This window comes from Sinocyclocheilus rhinocerous, unplaced genomic scaffold (genome assembly GCF_001515625.1).
Source record: "Sinocyclocheilus rhinocerous isolate Xijiao unplaced genomic scaffold, SAMN03320098_v1.1 scaffold898, whole genome shotgun sequence".
Taxonomy (NCBI): domain Eukaryota; kingdom Metazoa; phylum Chordata; class Actinopteri; order Cypriniformes; family Cyprinidae; genus Sinocyclocheilus; species Sinocyclocheilus rhinocerous.
The window spans coordinates 475,998-497,400 of NW_015652144.1; the positions used below are offsets into that span (position 1 = coordinate 475,998).

At 36.0% G+C, this 21,403-nt stretch overlaps 1 protein-coding gene across 1 annotated transcript in view; it reads right to left on the reverse strand.

Annotated features, from left to right (window-relative positions):
• Nucleotides 1–21,403, reverse strand: part of hecw1b (HECT, C2 and WW domain containing E3 ubiquitin protein ligase 1b) — a 39,424-nt gene that overhangs the window by 13,628 nt on the left and 4,393 nt on the right. Inside the window, exons 2-12 of the mRNA XM_016519200.1 lie at nucleotides 16,689–17,019; nucleotides 14,971–15,078; nucleotides 11,532–11,626; nucleotides 9,083–9,158; nucleotides 7,927–8,096; nucleotides 6,439–6,581; nucleotides 6,190–6,290; nucleotides 4,453–5,607; nucleotides 4,225–4,326; nucleotides 3,035–3,185; nucleotides 1,501–1,613 (exon numbers count right to left, since the gene is read on the reverse strand). Coding sequence (XP_016374686.1) covers nucleotides 1,501–1,613; nucleotides 3,035–3,185; nucleotides 4,225–4,326; nucleotides 4,453–5,607; nucleotides 6,190–6,290; nucleotides 6,439–6,581; nucleotides 7,927–8,096; nucleotides 9,083–9,158; nucleotides 11,532–11,626; nucleotides 14,971–15,078; nucleotides 16,689–17,019 — 2,545 coding nt within the window. The remainder of the gene's footprint in view (nucleotides 1–1,500; nucleotides 1,614–3,034; nucleotides 3,186–4,224; nucleotides 4,327–4,452; nucleotides 5,608–6,189; nucleotides 6,291–6,438; nucleotides 6,582–7,926; nucleotides 8,097–9,082; nucleotides 9,159–11,531; nucleotides 11,627–14,970; nucleotides 15,079–16,688; nucleotides 17,020–21,403) is intronic.

The window sequence follows — 21,403 nt, forward strand, 5'->3', positions numbered from 1 at the left end:
GAGAAAATCTTAAAAATAATGGGCGTGTCAGTCCTAAATTTAGGACTCCTAAATTTTTGCTCTAAGAGTATTTCACAAAGCCTTTTAGCGCTAAAACTAGCTCCTAAATCTGTGGAACGTTAGGAGTAGTGAAGAGGACTCCTAAGTCACTAAGACCAAACCACAAACTAGGCCTATCCTCCCTGCTGAAGAAAACAATAGAAACCATCACAGAAATTCTAATGGTTTCCACTACAAATACCATTACAAACATTACAAACCATCAACTTTTAACCATTAAAATAATAAAAAAAATGTTTCCTGTACTGTGTTTTGGGACATGTTCCATTAGTGGTTTTAACAAGCCAACAATAGAAGGCGACCAATTACCAGTAGAGACCAACAGGCACCATTACAGTTACCATTAAAACCAATACAATTCCCATTATAACCAGTAAAACCATTAAAAATACTGTGATGGTTTCTATTGTTTTTTTCAGCCGGGCTAAAATGGCTATTGCCAGCAATCTGCCTCGAAACATAAACATTTTAGAAACATGCTGCATTAATTTGCACACATATGTTTTCCCATGCATTTATTTATTTATTTTGGTTTTGGAGGTTATCCCAACTCCAAATTTTCCTTTGATTATATCCTTTTCATTAACAAGTTGGGCAAGAAGTAACAGCTGTTCTTGCGTCCAGTTTGGTTTTCTTCTTACTATCAGCCATGATTATTCTACTCTGTTAATTAAAAGGCTGTTCATATGCATATTCACTAATTGTTTACGAGGAGCACACATGTAAGAGGCTGACAATTAGCTGAACATATACTTGTTTAATTAGTGACACTTAACCTGCATTTTTAAACCTTTATTTGAATATGGCAACATAATATTGCACTCTACAATATTTCTATGAATAAATCTCTGACAGAGACCCCTATCAGCCAATCACTGTGTGCACAGTTTGTAAGTATGCTCACATCATCCATAGCAACGAGGTCAACCCCGCCCTTACTCTTAGCTTAAGACTTCTCTCTATTCCTTAGTAAAAGTTTGTCTCAGTAGCTTTGTGAATAGGTTTTAAGAGAAAACTCTTAGCTAAAAACCTTTACTGCTATTTAGAACTCTTAGTGGTAAGATAAAAGGTTTTGTGAATACGGGCCCTGATTTGTAGCAAACCGCATATGCTACTTTTAAGTGTGTGTTTTTTTACACTTGACAGCCATTGGTTACGGTCTACATTTGTTATATGCAAATGAGCAGGTCCAGATGGAATCTGCAAGGTTTTTGCAAATTTTTTGCACATTTTTAAACATGGTAAAATGTGTCAAATGCAGATGAGAAAATTATACTCTATTTGGTAGCTGGACAAATGATCAAATGGACTAGAAAAGAGAATTCTGCATTGGAGATTGTATAAAAACCACAAAAAACAAACAAGATTTTGACTGACATGAGCATGAGTAAATAATTTCCACGTTTTGGGGGTCATTATGTTTGATGAGTGTGAAGTTACCGGCTGTCTGTGGAGGCGAGTCTGTCTCAGTGTTGGCTGTTCTCTCGTTGCGGGGGCTGCCTGACTCCTCGTCTCTCCTCTCTGTGGCCATCGTCCTCTGGATGGTCTGGTACCTGTGATAGGAACCCGAGTATTGCTGTTATTAGTCACTAATATTGGTACAGTACGACTCCCATTGTAAAGTATCTTTTACGAATATTTCTAACCAAACCCCCTCACTTACATAACTCCTTTGCTGCTCGATGGTTCAGTAAAGCTGTGTGCTTTGAGAATAATCTAAATTTGTCATCTACTGCTTGTGGACTATTAAATAAAGAGCATTTAATTACACTCTAAACGGAAACATGATGAAGCACCTATATTTTTGTCCTGTACGTAGGTGGCAAAAGATTGCATGTTTATAAGCCCATGTGAACGTGCTTGGTTTATAGAAAATTGCAGCATTTGACCCAAAAAAGAGATTCATTGGAAAATGAATCATTGGCGTTGAGCATTTTTACAAAGGTTGCTGTAGATTTTACTGTTACATGTGCCTATTTGGTTAAACTACAGCAACAGAGTCAGTCATACTTTGCTAAATACAAACCACTTGATTCTGACCAATACAGTGATTTTACCACAGTTTCAAAAGTTAAAGTAATGCATCAAAATTAAGTGAGGTTTATGCTTACATCTAGAAAAAAAAAATCTCTCAATGGGGTAAGAAAAATACAATTGTTTCCTCTTTGAATTAAGTTTATTTTTCTTACCCCACTGAAAGATGTTTTTTCATGTTTTAAATAACGGCACAAATACCAGTAAACTGACTACTGTAAGTTTTAGTAAATCATGTTGTGTTATTCATTTAAATACTCTCCTCCAATAAATTTAGCATCCTCTGAAAGGTAAACTCCTACAAATGCATATGAAATAAAGTCATCCACAAAAATACCCATGCCCACACTTTCTCACTTCATTTTTTTCGCTTCACGTCTTCAGTAAATCCTGACATTATTTGTTTTTTTTTTGTTTGTTTGTTTTTTTACAAACCCTAAAAGAGGTTTGCATGCTGTTAATAAATCTGGCCCTTAATATTTTGTGTCATTTTGCATCTCAAATGCATCTTGACTTAAAAATACTTATATATTTGCACTGTAAAACAAGACAATAATAATATTAAGTAAGAAAAGAAATTCTAAAACAATGGAAAACAGTTAAATGATAAAAGACACCCATGTTCAATGAATACATCTTTAAAAATGAATAAAACAATTAGTAATAAAAGTAATATAGTTCATTAGCCTAAATGTGGGCTGATTACTGCTGAAACAAGTAGGTGCATTGGTAACATTGCAACATGGCTCATCCAATCAGATCTGAGAGTCAGAGCTAAACAAATTAAACATATGGAGTTGGTGAAACTTCATAAGATGCACCATGAACGCAATTCAACTGATCTGTATTCTAGATGTTTTTTTTTTATAAAAAAAAATAAAAGTGTAAAAATATTGGTATACACACAAAACTGTTGTTATTAAAACACAGTGTTGTTTACCTCCTGTTGAGCTGCTCCATCTGTTGGACGGAACCAGACCTGCGCAGGCCATCCGGCGTGGCTGCGGACGTTGGCCGTTGCCAAGTGGTGGTCCGGTTAATGTGATCCACATAGAACACACGACCGTGACTGTCAATACGGGCCTCCCAGTCTGAGCGTGCCAAACAAAACAAACACACACATTTGAAGCCCAAATCAATATTCTGGTCTGCCAAGTATTTCAAATAAGTCTGATAGCTTAAAAAATGATAGTGGATCTCTCTAATTAAGAAATTATTTACAAAAATCTTCATGCAATTTTTATTATGTGAATGCCTCAAAGATCCCCTCAGTGTAGGATGCTTCAGATTTGACTCATTTTAACATAAACACACACACAAAGCACAGTAGCATGACGAAGTGACAGACGGTCTCGAGTGGGTCACAGAATTACGTTAATCAACACTAAAATCTCACAATGTGGGTTAGTGAGAGTGACACTGGAGATGCTCAAGTCTGATATGAAAGTTGCTTGCGTGTAAGTAGTTGTAGTTTGACTACACAGCTTTGAAATGCAATGAAAAATATGAGGGCAGGCACACCAGGAGAAAGTGATACGTTTGGATCGATTTGAACAATTTCGATTTGCTGCAATATTTTGCAACTTGGAAAGCAACATGCATAAACAGCAATCATTTTTCACAAATGAAGAAATCTATAGACGTTTTCATGAAGTAACATTTTTCTCATAATAACACAATATCTGATGTTTCATAATAGACACAGGACCCCATATTATACATTTTAAATTATACTGGTTAGAATTTTTTTTTTTTTGGAAAATCATGTTTCATTCATCAGTTTATATAATGATTATTTAAAATACAATACAATTAAATAAAAAAGTTACTTTAGCATTCCCATATATATAAATTTATTATAATATATATTATAATATAAATTTATACATTTATTAAATTCAATGACAAATGTATTAATTAAATATATTTTTTTATTTTCCAAGAAAAATACTTTTTATTTTTAAAGTATTTTTAAATTTTAAGTTTTAATAAAAAAAAAAAACACTTTCATTATTTTGATAACCTACAGTATATATAATCCATAGGCAATTCACCTGTAGTGCCTCCATATAATTTGTGAGACAAGACTGTAAATACTGTACATGTGCGTTATTGTACGGCAAAACTTACTCGGTGGCAGTGGCTCGTCTATGGTGGGATAGTGATGTGGGTCGGGCCGCAGGGCGGGCAGCTGGCTCACTGCAGGATGGTTACAAGGCAAAGGACATTCTCCTAAACACACCACAAACATATCTCTTCATAGACACTTTTCTATCACAAGTCCGCAAAAGGGAAATCCAGATCTTTTTTAAATAAAAACACACGATCTATGCATTCTACCAATAGAAGTCTACTCACTTCTGCTGCTTGGTCCAGCTACTGGTGATTCTCTGTTACCCATAATGCCGTGCGGGCTCTGGACGTGACTATCCGGTGCCTCCTCCCACTGACAGCTCCCGTCCCTTGGCTCCCGGCTCTTAGCACCCTGTCCTGTCTCCGCCTCCAATCCCAGAATGCCGTTCACTCTGTCCGTCTCGTCCTCGTCATCCTGTGAGGAAAACACAGTGCTCTCTGACCGCCGTGCGCTGTCTAGAGACGGCGCCCGCACGGGGCCCGAGGCCCTCTGCACCATGTGACTGCAGCACGGCACCGGGCTCAAATCGCACTCGCTTTCTCCTGGTGACCTTTGACCTGTGGTTTGTCCCTCAGCCCCGAGCGGCTGCCCATCTCCGTCGAGCATCTGAATGAGGTCGGAGAGGCGCTCGTGTGAGCGGCTGCGGGGCAGCGTCCTGCGAGGGCCGTTGGGTGTTAAAGCGTGAGGCTCAAGGGTCTCTTCCTCATCTTCCTCTTGTTCTTCTACGCCCTGTGGCCGGTCGGGTTCAGGTCCAGCCGCGTCTCCCGGTTGAGGCTGGGTGGACGGGAGGCTGTGCAGCAGGTGGTGGATTCGGATGTAATGGGAGCGTGGCGTCTCCGCTTCGCCGCAGGCCGAAGCGATGACCGTCTCCAGCTCAGACACGGGTAGGGAACAAGGCCGCGGCTTCCTTCTCGGTGTGGTTCTGATCCTCAGCGAGCAGCCTTCCTCTAGATCCACATCTGGTTCTTCCGAAACCGGTTGCTGTTCTGAGATGGCCTCCTCTTCGACTCCTGCAGGATCTCCTGAAGACTCGGCAGGCCCTTCGGCAAAGGCACTATCATTTTCTGCCTCTTCTTGGGGCGTCTCTTCCACTTCAACGTTGGTCTCTTCTTGCTCCATTTGTTCTCGGCTCTCGGCTGCTGCTGCTTCCTCCTGCTGCTCTGGATGCGTCTGCTGCTCTTCCTCTAAAGGCTCTTCCTCTACAGCTTCTGCTTCGGCTGATTCGACATCCATGGGCATCTCTATAGAAGCCGTTTCTTCATCTAAGGGCAACTCTGGGGCCCCCTGGTCCAAACTCATGGTGTCTTCTGCCTGAGGCTGGACTTGAGCTTCTGCTGCCGCCACTGGTTGCTCTGTACTGAGAGACATGTCCTCATCATCTGTGGAGAGGACAGAAACCTGTGACCTACAAGCACATAATGTATACACGAAAGTACTAGCTTGTAAGCATGCATGATATACTGGTGATCACGTAACTTTTTAATGTTATGAGTGGCCTGATTAGACTAGTATTAGAAGTAATAATATGATGGCCTATTATATTACATAATTACATCACTAGTCAAAAGTTTGAGGTCATATTTTACAATATTACTGTTTTTACTGTATATTTGCTCAAATAAATGCAGTCTTGGTGAGCTTAAGAGACTTAGAAAACATAAAAAAATAATACAAACCAAACTTTTGAATGGTAGTGTATTTTTATAAGGACAATGAGAAAAAGCACAGGATTGGATGAAATGGATTTAATATCAATAATGTAATCAGTTATTATAACATAATATTAAGATAACTGATATGATAAAAAGATACAACACAAAAATTATTATTATTAACAGCTGAAATTTCCATATCAGTCTGTCATGATTGTCTAGAGCTCTTTGTTTAACGTAGCAGACTGTACACTATGAACGTGTTAATGATTTATATTCAATAAAGGTAGATTAAAAATCTGTATTTACCTGGATGGATGGAGGATGTAATCTCAAACCTGAACTGCAGCTGGCCACTGACATGCTCAGTTGGAAGCCTCCGACCCAGAGTGTAGCTGACCACTCGATCACTGTGACAAAAAACATGAACAAACACCTCAAAATTAGCATTTCAACTCATTAGCATAACAAACCAAGCCCATATTCCAAAATGTTACAAAAGAGCCTATTTTTCTTCTTAAGTTAAGTGCAAGCTTCTTTATCTTTTTGAGCACATACCCGATCGCATGTTTCTCCAGTAATCTTTGCACTGGCATGGACAGCTTGCCTAAAAAACGCTTTATGATGGGTCGGCTTTTGGCAAACTTGTCTTTCACCTCGATCTCCAACACATCCGTGGGCAGAGACACAAAATTAAAGCGCTACGAGCAGGAAATACAAAGACACACAGGAAGAAACAGCAATCATTACAAACAAACCTTGTAACCTAAAGTGAAACAAATTATGTTGGTATCAAACAAATGTGCATTTAAAAAAAGAATGTAAATGCAATGTGAGAAGTCGTCCTTCATCAGAGTTGGATGTTGCTGGTGTAAAAGACACTGCCTTTAATTTATGCAACAAAAGCCAAGAACTAAAAACAAACAGATAAAATGGTCATAAAAAAATACAACCAAATATTCATGTGTTCATATTTGGCATGGAGCTTCACAGTTGTGCTTGTATGGGTAGTTCATGCTTTAAAATATTGATGTTGAAGAAAACAAAAAGTTTTCTTCAATCGACATGCAGTTTAATTTAATTGAACCTATAATAATTAAGGACTGAAATTTAGCGATTATACTACTACTGTTCAAAAGTTTGAAGTCAGTAAGGTTTTTTTTCTGAAATAAATTACTGCTTTAATTCAGCAAAGATGTAGTAAAATGACCAAAAGTGACAGTAAAGACATTTATATTTCAAATAAGTGTTGTTCTTTTGAACTTTCATCAAAGTATCCTGAATAAAAATGTATTGTGGTTTCCACAAAAATATTAAGCAGCACAATTGTTTTCAACATTGATAATAATAAGAAAAATTTATTGAGCAGCAAATCAGCATATTAGAATGATTTCTGAAGGATCATGTGACACTGAAGACTTGAGTAATGATGCTGAAAATTCAGCTTTGCATCACAGGAATAAATTACTTTATAAAACATATACAAACAGTTATTGTAAATTGTAATAATATTTTATACTATTACTGTTTTTACTGTATTTTTATTGTATTTATGTTTTTACTGTATCAAATAAATACAGCCTGGGTGAGCATAAGATACTTCTTTCATAAACATAAAAAAAAATCCCAAAAGTTTCAAAGGTAGTGTATAATGTTTATATATAGTATTATTGGCTGTTTTAGACCAATGATATTGTTTGTGACGCAAATCATACAGTTCCTTTATTTTTCATGAATAGAATTGGTTCTCAATTCCAAGCCCTACAGAGATGACATCCTGTGTAATGAAGATTCGAACAAAATCCTATCTGTCAGTCAACAGGACAGTGAGCTGTATTTGTGATTCTGCAGTGACGCATTAAGTTTATTTGCAGAATAAAGGATTTACATGACAAACTCCATGTGGACTCTGTACAAAGCTCAGAAGGGTAGCGTTGGGTTAAACATCTGTGAATAAATAACGCTGGAATCAAATATTGTTTTGTAAGGATTTTTATATGAGCATGTTTAATCTAGTGTGTGTGTGCGTTTGTGTGCTTCCCATACCTCCCTCTGCCAAACAGGATTAATGGTATTGCAGACGATGCCTGATCTCTTCTCCTGGCCGTGGTGAGGCAGGGCAGGGAAGATGCTGTGCTTGCCGGGGTGGATGGCAATCTTCAGGTAGGGGTCGGGGTTAAAGAACATGCCTTTCTTTAGCCCAGTGGCCTGGAAATCTGCCCACAACATAAAAACAGAGAGATGAATGAGAACAGAACAGAGCAAAATACAACTGAATTAAAACAAAACGGCACAGAAAGACACATCAGAATATAAAAGAAGAGAAGCAAGCACAATACAGTACAATAGAACAGACTATAACAGAAGAGAATAAATCAGAAAAAAAACAGGTACTGAAGAGAACAAAACAGAAAAATAATATTCAAGAGATTAAAACAGAACAAAATAGCATATAACAGAGTCAAATAAAACAATAAACAACAGAAGAGAACAAAACAAAACTGAATGGAACCAAAAAAAACAAAATAAAACAAACAAAACAGAATAGAACAAATAAACAAAACAAAGAACAGAACAGAACAAAAACAAAACAATAACAGAATAAAACATACAAATATAGAACAAATAAACAAAGAAAAACAGAATAGAACAAAATAAACAAAACAAAACTGAACGTTCCAAAATAAACAGAATGGAACAAAAAAAAAAAACAGAACAAAGTAAACAAAACAGAATAGAAAAAACTAAACAAAACATAATAGAACAAAATAAACAACAGAAAACAGAAGAGAAAAAAACAAAACAGTACACAACAAAACAGAATATAACAGAAAAAATGGAACAGAAAAAAACAATTGCAAGTAACGAAACAGAATGGATTAAAATAGAACATAATATAAGAAAGAAAAAAAACAACAACAGAATATTACAGAATAGAACATTTCATTATATAATGTGATGACCAAGACCAAATTTGCATCTTAAAAATCTCAAAATTGCTCTCCAAGATGAACACCATTAACCAAAAAGCACCTTGTGGAAGAAACATGTAATTGGGGTAAATATGTTCCTATAGTTTACAGCAGACTGAAAGCAGTGGATCAATCATGAAATCCTCTGGAGACACTAAATATAGAAGCCTCATAAATATTGATACATCTTAATGGCTGTCTGGTCATGCCAATTTTTACACAACACAAACCTGAGAGAGAAAAGCTGATGAGTCTTCTGCTGCCTTGACTCTGAGGTAAGTCATCTGTGGCTACCGGCTTAAACACCTGAAAGCAGAAAGTTCAGTGTAAAATGTCTTCAATTTCACTGGAACCAGTAAACACCTTTCACATAATATCAGCAGCAATACCTGATCAAAAACTACAACAGAACATTTATTCCCTTATATGTTTTGGGCAAACAGTGCTGTATGCGTCACAACATTATATGAGGCAATCTCTGAGTTCTCACCAAAAAACAAACAAAAAAAAAACCTTGTAATTTTGTTCCCCATTGCACACAATAAAATAAATGACAATGTAAATGGTCAATTTAAAAAGGTAAGTTTAAAAATGTGCCACAGCAACTAAGATTTCCTTTTGTAAAAGACCTTTTGACTTGACTCAATCATGTCAGACTTCATCATTTTTCACGGCAACTCTTTATAATGCAACCAACCAATAGGCTAGCCATTTTAAATGGGATGAATGTATTGCTGACACTGGACAGGACAGAACAAGACAAAAATGAGAAAGATTCAAGGATGTTTAAGTCTTTTTGAAATTGAATGATCACAAAAATAAAATGTTTAATGTAAATAAATGATGAACATACAGTGGGTTTGGGCAAACAGTGCTGTATGCGTCACAACATTATATGAGGCAATCTCTGAGTTCTCACCAAAAAACAAAAAAAAAAAACCTTGTAATTTTGTTCCCCATTGCACACAATAAAATAAATGACAATGTAAATGGTAAATTTAAAAAGGTAAGTTTAAAAATGTGCCACAGCAACTAAGATTTCCTTTTGTAAAAGACCTTTTGACTTGACTCAATCATGTCAGACTTCATCATTTTTCACGGCAACTCTTTATAATGCAACCAACCAATAGGCTAGCCATTTTAAATGGGATGAATGTATTGCTGACACTGGACAGGACAGAACAAGACAAAAATGAGAAAGATTCAAGGATGTTTAAGTCTTTTTGAAATTGAATGATCACAAAAATAAAATGTTTAATGTAAATAAATGATGAACATACAGTGGGTACGGAAAGTATTCAGACCCCCTTAAATTTTTCACTCTTTGTTATATTGCAGCCATTTGCTAAAATCATTTAAGTTAATTTTTTTTCCTCATTGAAAAATTTAAGGGGGTCTGAATACTTTCCGTACCCACTGTACGTTCTCAAGTGTGGAGAAAAATAATTTGCTGTAGAGTTTGTAAAAATGCATTCCTTTCACATGCAGAAATAAAATGTTAATAGTTCACCCACATAGGAAAATGATGTCATCGTTTACTCACCCTCATGTTGTTCCAAACTTATAAGACTTTGGTTAAACTTTGAAACAAAAATTAAGATATTTTTATTGAAACCTGAGAGATTTCGGTCTCTCCGCTGAAAGTCTAGGTAACCACAACTTTGAAGATCCAAAAATGTCATACAGGCATTGTAAAATGAATCAATATGAATCAAGTGGTTTAATCTAATGAAGTCTTATGAAGAGATACGATTGTCTTAAAGGGGTCCTATTATGCTCTTTTACAAAGTCTTGATTTTGTTTTGGGGGTGTACTAGAACATGCTCTCATGCTTGGTGGTTCGAAAAACGCATTATTTTTCACATAATTTACATTATTAAAATACCTTTCTCCCCAGGCTGGCACAAACGGCTCGATTAGTTCCGGCTTTGCAGATTTAATTTATTCTTTTATTTACATCTAAACAATGAGGTTCGTTTCAGCGTGTGTTGCTTCCGTGTTTACCATATGTGATGTGCTCTATGTATGTGTGTTTATAAGTGAATACAAGCCTAAATTAAAATTGCTCATTATATAAAGTGATCATATCTCTTTACAAGACTTGGATTAAGCCACTCAATTCATATGGGTTAATTTTACATACTTTTTGTGACCTTTTTGGATCTTCTAAGTTTTGGTTCCCTGGACTTTCAATGGGACAGAAACCTCTCATCTTAATTTGTGTTTTGAAGGTTAACCAAAGTCTTAAGTGTTTGAAATGACATAAGGGTGAGCAAATGATGTCAGAAGCTTCATTTATGGGTAAACTCACACTTTAAGGTCACCATAAAGGCCTGTGTCTTGGAATTGGTACACTTTAGCTTTAAGAAACAAAAAGAGAGTTTGGCTGACTCTGTGGCTATGGAGGTAGGCCTGTATTAAGCCACGAAATGATAACCTGAGATTATCTGCAGCATTAATCCTCTGAGAAACAGATGGCACAGACTATTCTGCTCTTGAAAAACTCTTGATGAAACGTGACGAAAGAAAAACAGCAGCATTCTCTACACATCTGCAACATGATGCAGCAGCACTGTACACATGCGTCTGTTCCTCACCACTGCTCAACTAAAGACATGATGTCTGGAGATTTAAGCATGACTCAAAATAAAATATGAACACGTCTTTTCTTTCGCTCACCGGTGCGGAGGGGTTCTTCACGGTCACACATGGCGTTGTGGCCCGCAGGGCTCCACTCACTCCATGATAATATTTAAAACAGATCTTAGTCTCCGCTGAAAAAGAGCCAAGCACAGGAAAAGGTCACAGGGAGAAACTTTTTGCAGATTTTACATATTCAAATTTGTTTTCTCTTTCAGATACGCATAACTCATCTATTCATGTGGGGCTACTAAAATACTGTCTAGAAGATAAACATTTCCACCCTATAAATTACAAATTCTGTCATTGACTAGAAATAGCAGGTAGCCAAACATTGTCTGTGTATCATTTGTACTTTATTTCAGGCCCCTTCAATCCATTTCCACCAGGCTGGAAGGAAGTGTCTAGAAATAATCGTGACTGGTTTCATTCATAATAAAAATAGCTGAATGTGGTTGTCAAATAAAAAAAAAAAAGGGGCCCCTGACTATGTCCCACCCCAACTTCCTCTTTACGAATAGGAAATAAAATACTGTGACAGAAGAAATCTTGCTTGCTATTTGAGAAATAATGGCCTGAACTTATATTTTTAGCATTAAAAATAATATAATATTTAGGATTAATTTTAATATATTTAAATTTTAAATTTATAGGAAATACAAAAATAATCCTCACAAACTGTATGACATCTGGGTAATTAGAATGAAGTAGATCAATCCCAAAAAATATTCATCAATCTTGAAACACCATGAACATCCTCAAATAAATAAAATGTAACATTCAGTTAAGATCTTGAGAGGGGCCTTATGATTTCCATAATGTGGAAAATGCAGATGGAATTGTATAATGGAGTTATAAATTTACCGTATAATGCAGAATGTCACTGAAGTTTTGGATTAATTGGATTAAGTGAGGCTGGACAATTAATAAAATTAAAATTGCAATATGGACTAGTGTCTTTGATTATTAAACTGCAAAAAGACTGTTATTTAAAGGGGACATAGCACACACAGTTTCTCATGTTAATCTTGAGTACCTATAGTGAAAAGTGAAAGTGACGTGACATGCGGCCAAGTATGGTGACCCATACTCGGAATTAGTGCTCTGCATTTAACCCAGCCTAAGTGCACACACACAGCACTGAACACACACACACACCGTGAACACACACCCGGAGCAGTGGGCAGCCATTTTTGCTGCGGCGCCCGGGGAGCAGTTGGGAGTTGGGTGCCTTGCTCAAGGGCACCTCCGGCGTGGTACTGAAGGTGGGAGAGAGCGCTGTACATTCACTCCCCCCCACCTACAATCCCTGCCGGTGCGAGACTCGAACCCGCAACCTTTGGGTTACGAGTCCAACTCTCTAACCATTAGGCCCAACTTCCCCACAAAATAGAATAGTATTACATCCTTCGTTTCATTTACAGTACATTTACATTTAGTCATTTATCAGACGCTTTTATCCAAAGCGAATTACAAATGAGGACAATAAAAGCAATCAAAACCAACAAAAGAGCAATAAAATGCAAGTGCTATGACAAGTCTCAGTTAGTATATATATATATATATGTCTGTGTGTGTGTGTGTGTGTGTGTATATGTATATATGTATATACACACACACATACAAAGAAAACAAGGAGATAGAATAGAAAAAGAATATAGAAAGCTAGTGAAAGCTAACGCGCCAACATAAAGCGTTGTTGTGCTATGGATGGCCCGAGTTCGAATCCCGGCTTGTGGACCTTTCCTGATCCTGCCCCCACTCTCTCTCCCACTTCGCTTCCTGTCATTACACTGTCCTATCTAAAATGCCAAAAAAAATCTTTAGAAATACCCCATCATACGTCCAACTAATTTTTTTAAACTTTGGCCATGTTTTGCATGAGAATCCAATTCTTTTAACAGTGTAAATAAGTCAGAATGTATGAAATAGCATTTGACATCCCCTTTAAATAAAGTTTTCACTACACACTGCCAAAATAAATACTTGAAAGAAATTATGACAGACATGTATTACTATTTATAAGGCTTTTTTCATTTGATTACATTGTAAAATATTAAATAAATTGCTAACATTTTATGATTTCTGTTTACATGTTTATAAAATTAAAATGTAATTAGCCTATCAAAATTGAATCCAGAAATATTAAAATGCAAACATAATTTAACATAGTAAATGAAAGAGAGTTGATTTTGCTGACATGTTCTGCCAAACCATCGTGCTCTAGTGGGCGATGTGAGTTTGAGTCTGTATGTAGGCACCATAATATCAAAGAGGTGGCCTCTGTCCACTGGCCCACGGCCCTTGGGATGCCATTTTCTCTCTAGTATCCATAACAGTAAAAATGCCAAAAAGAAATGAGAAAAAAGCAGCAGCATATGAGCCATATGGCCTTGCAGTGAGCTTTCTGGACTGTCCAAGCAAAAACAGCGTAGCCTGATATAACCTTCAAACAGCTTTATATTAATACAAGCACACAGGAATGTTTTCATGAGACACGAGAAGTGTTTTCACGTGCTAGTAGAATGTCACACCTGAGCAACCCTCTACATTGCGAGTAAATCACTCGCATATGCGACTAAATCTTCACTCTGGGCGACTAAATGATGTCTAATATTAGCCAATGGCTAATAAATTCTCAGATTTTACTCGCCAGTGTGTGAGTTGGAGGCTGAGTATAGCAGCTTTTAAGAACTGCCGGGTTTTACTGTAGTAGGCGGAACTAATGCGCAAACGACAATCTCATTGGCTGGCGCTCGCCTATTATCGTCCCTGTTTTGATTTCAGCGAATCAGTTCGAGCAAACGCACACAACCTGATTAATATTCATGAATCCAGTAGCTCATTAATCCTTAGTGCGTTTTTATATTGTTCTTATTAGTAGAATTCGTATAATAATAATAATAATATCTTATCAGTATTATTGTTCGTTTTTTTTTTTTTACAGGAACACTGAATGACCAAAAAAAGCACCAGCACCAGTCCTAAGTTCATGGTTACCAAGTTTTAATTCTAATTACTAAACTTCTATTATTAAATAATACTTGATTATCATATTATAATGCTTGACTGCTTGACTGACTGATATTAAGAGTGTACTTTCAGATATTTAAAAAGCTGTACCATTTTACAAACATTATATATGTTTGTAAAATGGCATAACTTATATATATATATATAGTATAGTATAGTATTTCAGTCTGGCGAGTAAACAAAAAAATGTACTAGCCAATGGCGATTCAATTGCCAAGGTGTCCGTAGAGGGTTGCTGAGTGAATTTCCCTTCACACCTCATATCTGAAACATCATCAAACAAATAGTTAGCATGGAAGTGGTTTGCTTTGGGGTGTTTGTTACCTTAGCAGCCATACAAAGTCACAAACAACCTTAAGCAGCTCTAATGGCATCCTGTGTGTGGGAAATAAGTGGCTGTAACACTGTATCATTTAACAAGCATGCTTTATAAAAATGCACATACGTTCTACGAAGTAGGAGCTGGCCTCGATCTTCCAGACGATCTGACCTTTGTGGGAGCCGTTCACACCTCTGTTCTTGTAGTCCAGAAAGTTCTCTGACAGAACCTCATCTAAGAGAAATAGAAGAGAAAAGCCTCTTATCTTATTCTTTATGTCGTACAGAGAATCACATCTTTGATTATTCATTCACGACAGCTTTAAAAAACGAGAAAGCTTTTGACTCTTTAAAAGACACATACTCTTTAAGGCTCAAATTCAAGACAAAGAGCATTTAACAGCCTTTAAAGGCCATCTGAGAACCTTTATGACACCAGACACACGTGACACATCTATATTGCTACTATTGTAATCCACAGAGCTGTCTACAGCAGAAGTGTGTGGTCTTCAGTTGACGGACAACCTGGTACTATTTTTCTGTGCTGCAGAGCTACTCCAGTCACTTTATTTTTCCCTGTCTATCTGAAATACAATGACATTATATATAATGCAAATATCACGTTTTTTATGTTTAAATAAAATATATGATTTTTACAATTAATTTCATTTGTTATAAATAATTTAAATTACCAATCAAAATTAAGATTTTTAAAATGATTTTAAAAGTCTTTTATGTTATGTTATGCTCATCAAGGCTGCCTTTATTTGATTAAAAGACAGTAAAAACAGTAATATTGTGAAATATTATTACAACTTTAAAAAAATATTATATTATATTTTAAAATTTAATTTATTTCTGTGATCAAAGCTGAATTTTAAACATCATTACTCCAGTCTACAGTGTCACATGATCCTTCAGAAATCATTCTAATATGCTGAATATGCGAGAAACCAAATGGTGTATGTTACGTTAAACATCAAAATCTGTTTGTATGGAATTTTATTTCCGCCTCAGAGTAAAAAAAAAAATATTATTGTTAATTGCAAGAAGTTTAACTTAAGAAATTAAAATGTCACTGTGAGATATAATGTTGCTATTGGCAGAAATAAACTGCAGTAATTCTAAGACACAAATTCTGAGAAATAAAGTCGCAATTAAGAGTTGCAATGACTGTTTTTAACTTTACTGAGCTGGAAACAGGCTTTAAAATATCTTGCAATGTTTCATTTTTGTTTCTAATTACATGCACATGCGGTAGAAAACCATCTATGTACTAGTGCTCTAAAAAACCCAGAAACCAAATACACCGTTCTGAAGAATCTATAATGTAACATCAAGAACTTACAGCCAACATAAACCACTGTTTAAAAAAAACTGGGGTCAGTAAAAAAAATATTTTTAAAGACTGTAATACTTTTATTCAGCAAGGATGCATTAAATTGATCAAAAGTGACAGTACAGACATTTATAATGTTACAAAAGAAAAATTAACTTTTTTCCTCAAAAATAATAACCAGCACATCTCTTTTCAACCTTAATATATGCTTATAATAATCAGCATATTAGACTGATTTCTGAAGGATCATGTGACGCTTGTTAAGACTGGAGTAATGATGCTGAAAATTCAGATTTGATCACAGAAACAAATTACATTTCAAAATATATTCAAGTAGAAAACAGTTATTTTAAATTGTAATAATATTTCACAATATTACAGTTTTTACTGTAATTTGATCAAATAAATGCAGCCTTGGTAAGAGACTACTTTCGAAAACATTTTAAAAATCTTACCGACCCCAAACTCAAGAATCATAAAACACAACCAAACAGAAACACGCTCACCAATGAGGTACATGCCAATCCAGTCACCCGCGTCCACTTCCTCCTTGATGTCCCAGCTGAGGGTGATGTCCTGCGTCTGGCCGATGGTGTAGCTGGAGGTGCTGATGGTGAGGGTGGAGCGGCAGTGAGAGGTCACGAGGTCAGTGTCGCTGGTGGAGCGCAGCACGGCTGCCGCCAGCTCCTCAGGTATGCCATTCTGGAAGTCCACATTGGGGAACTGCTCAGGGTTGAAACTGTGCCGAATTGGGTCCTTACATCGCCGCCTGCCCTGAGATGTGCGAGATGGAGAGGCCATAGCTGCAAGCCCGAGAAACCTGTTCTGATACAAGTTCTGAGAAAAAAAACAAGAAGGAAGAGTAAAACATGATGAATCCCTCCATTACTATACGCAAATGCTCTTTTGGAGCATATGGTGTGCAAATCCAACCATCAAAAGAACAATCGTGTCCTGGGGGGTTCAGATGCTATTTATTTTATTAGGCATATATCGTGTATTTTTATTCGTTTTGTTAATAAAAGTTCTGAGTTTGACGTTGTTGTTGCTTGAATTGAATCAAAGCAGAATTGCCGCTAATTTGAAAGTGAAAGTAAAACGCGCACGGCGCTTTTTCTAGCTATTTGAAAGCCAAGAAATCCGAGGAAAAGAGGGAAAACTCAAATGAACAACTGCTTGACGCTGAATTGCGGCAATTCAATTTCTGCTAATTTGAAAGTGAAAGTAAAATGCTCACGGCACTTTCATTTGAAAGCGAAGAAAAGAGGGAAACTCAAACGAAATAACACCCCCCACCCCACCCACCCCAACGGTGATACCGGTATTACCGGTGTTGTCACGCATCGATTAACCGGTGGGAAAATTTCCTCACCGTCACAACCCTTGTTTGAGGAGGGAGAACAGCACATGAGATGCTAAATGTTACCTACAGGGGGTCGAGAGGATTGTTCTATAGTGCAAGACATGACGATGTTAGAAAATGGGTGCATGCTGAATAAGCAAGGCGCACACGTGCTTAACCAGAACGATGTGAGCACAAGACAATGGCAATGTGGAGAATGAATTTAGGTTGCATGAGTGCTATTATCGTTAATCAAACAAAAAAAATTAATCTAAATGAAATGAAAACATTTGTTAACTGAAATAAAATTAAAATAAAACTAATATAATCGGAAGCTAAATACGAAAATAAAATTAGGCACAAAATAAATTACGTTTTTATATACAGAATATGCAGTACATTTTTCAATTTCATAACCTATAACATGAAAATAGCACTGGACAACACTAACAATAAAACTAGATGGTCTTCAGATATTAACTGTCACTATTTAAATTATATTATTTGACATAAATGACTGAAATAGCCAGGATACACTACAGCTCAAAAATTAGGGGTCAGAAAGATTTTATTTTTTTGTAAGAAAATTCTCACCAAGGCTGCATTTATTTGATCAAAAATACAGTCATATTGTGAAATATTATTACAATTTAAAATAGCTGCTTTCTATTTGAATATATTTTAAAATGTAATTTATTCCTGCGATGCAAAGCTGAATTTTCAGCATCATTACTCCAGTCTTCAGTGTCACATGATCCTTCAGAAATCATTCTGATATGCTGATTTGTTGCTCAAGAAACATTTCTTATTATTAATGTTGAAAACTTTAGTTGTGCTGCATAATATTTTTCTGGAAAATGTACTTTTTTCAGAATTCTTTGATAAACAGAAAGTTCAAAAGAACAGCATTTATTTGAAATATAAATCTTTTGTAACATTCTAAATGTGTCTTTGCTGAATAAAAGTATGAATTTCTTATAAATAAACGTACTTTCCCCAAAATATGATACGGTAGTGCATATGATATAAAAACTACATTCAAAACTATATAATAGTGTTAAAAATAACAGTTGTGAGAAAGTGGAGTATTCAGGAAAAACAACACTTTAGATCGGTACATCTTTGTCACATGACCTCACTCCCTGCATGTTTAATTCAGTGAGTGATGTCCTGTCTCTAATAATTGATTAAATATGAATGTAATGTAAATCCCAGAAATAAACAGGGTTATTTAGTCCCTTTGGAAATGGAAGGCTGTGTTCTGGCTAAACAAACGATTTACAGACATTAGGTTTCATGACTTCCTCTCCCTCCGTCTCTGTTCACACACTAGCATGCATTTTCTCAAGATAGCATTTCCTGCATGTCACTGCTCTGAAAGAGCAAGAGGCAGTCAAGCAGCAAAAAGCAGACGTGGCGGGACCCTCGCAGACGCATGTGTAGCATAAACCACAGGCCAGGGCATATGCGTCTCTGTGGGACGCCAAGATCTGTGTGGGAATCAAACTGGGTCTTGTGGTTTTCTGTGCAGTAGAGATGGGTTAAGGTGATCGACTAGTCATCCAACAACTGCTTAATCAATTATCGAGGTCAACCGAAGAGTTTATCTAAATTTTCTTTTGTTCTTTCTTTCTTTCTTTCTTTTTTTTAGCAGTATTGTTTTAGTTCAAACAGCACAGCATGGCGACACCAAGGTCATTAATCCAATTCCCATGGACTGTATGAATTGAAAAAATTTGAACTTGAACGCAATGTAAGTCTTGGAGTGTCTGGCCAAATGCATAAATGTAAGTGTTAAAGGAGATAAATTTAGAGACAAGGCTTTCCCAAACATGAATACTGCATGTACAATGTAGGCCGGTCTACTGTACATGCTAAAATGTGTTTGCAATAAATTCAACACCTTCAACCATTTTAAAAAGTCAAGATAATTACTATTATTTTTTTTCAATGTAAGAGTTTGTTATTTGTTTGTGATTTAACATCATGCCTACCATGGCTTTCATGATGTAAATAAGGTAAAATAAAAATAAAAAAAAACATTTCACAAAGTTTAAAAATAAAATGATAAAATCTATCTCTGGCAAAAAAAAAAGTGTGGCGAGTAAAATACTGTATAGTAACTCGATAACTGGTATAACGGCAACATAATATATGATGTCATGTTTATTGCATCTTTTAATGACTTTTAGGAAGAAACTAACATTTTGTTTTTCCACAGAACACACAGTCTGCTTTTATACAAAAAACTACTGTAACATTTTTTAATTTTCATAACCCATAACATCAAAATGGCACTAGATCACACTATCAATAACACTGCATTAGGGGTCAACCGATTATTGGCACCAATAATAAGCATTTTTATGGTTATCTGTATCGGTCATTTTCAAAACTAGTTTGCCGATAAAGTAATTTAAAAGCATTTAAAGAAAGTTTTTGTCAGAGACCTTGTTATTCTTAATTTTGACATTAATTTTCATTTTTACCCCAGACATATATCGGTTAAAAATATCGGTTATCGGTCTACTTGATCTGTAATAATCAGTATCTGCATCGGCCCTGAAAAACACATAAGCTATCGGTCGAACCCTACACTACATGGTTGGTAAGATATTTTTATGTTTTTGAAACTGATCTAAAATGCAGTACCGTATTGTCCCGAATATAAGACGATGTTTTTTTCTTGGAAATACATCTGAAAAAACGCGGTCATCTTATATTCAGGGTCTAGACTTTGACATGTCAATAATACACCCACAACAATAGGTGGCGCCAAAACCACATAAAATGAGTGTGCCATGAAATACGTAATGTAATGCGTGTTGTAAAGAGCGCAAGTAAAAACAAAAGAAGCAGAAAACCTTAAAGCTGCATGAGTCGTGACTGTCGCGTTAGCCTGATGGCACCAAACTCCCTTTGTGATTTTAAAACGTAAGACAGTACCCAGATTTGAAGACTACAGTAAGATTTAACTTCTACTGTTAATAAGATTTTGGCAGGCTACTATTAGATGGATAGCCTAAATGTCCTAATTCAGATGGGCTACCTGTTTATTTTTTATTTTTTATTTTTTTTATGGTATATCAAAAAGTGTATATTTTTTAAATGTGATTGTTGGTACATTTTACCAGTTTTTACCATACTTTCAAAACAAAAATTAAAATAGGAAAAATATGCAATATGAAAATAATTGAAGACAAAATGTGTTTTACTGAGAAAAAACAAGATTTGGTTTTTAAAAAGCCTTTTTCCAAAAGGTACATCTGGAAAAAGGGGGGGTCGTCTTATAATCAGGGTCGTCTTATATTCGGGCCAATACGGTAATATTGTGTAATATTATTACAATTTAAAGTAACCATGTTCTGATTAAAATATCTTGTTTGTGATTTAAAACCATTCCAGCTACCACTGCTATTATCATAACAAAAACATTTTAAGTTTAAAACCTATAAGTTTTCAAATCTATCTTTGGCAAAAAATTAATGTGTGGTGAGTAAATACTGTTTACCCGAGTAACTCGATAACTTGGTATAAATGCAAGATAATACATGATGTGTCAGAACAAAATCATAGCAATATTTTTTGTGACAAATGCAGTCTTGAGTGACACAATGACCTGCAGTGTTTGTCGCAAAACAGGAAAAGCAACTAAAATTTATCAGTTACTATATTACAACCCTGGGGTGAAGTTACCAAACCATTCTGAATCACAGCATAAGCCAAGGCCTCACTTCCTCCTCCTCACTATCCCAGTTTGCATGAAGCCTGCAGTGCAACAAAACTCACACAACATGCACTTGAAGCCCTTGTAAAACTGCACAAGCAAAAGATGTAGTGTAGACAAGGCTAATCCCAGCATTCAAAAACATCCACAAA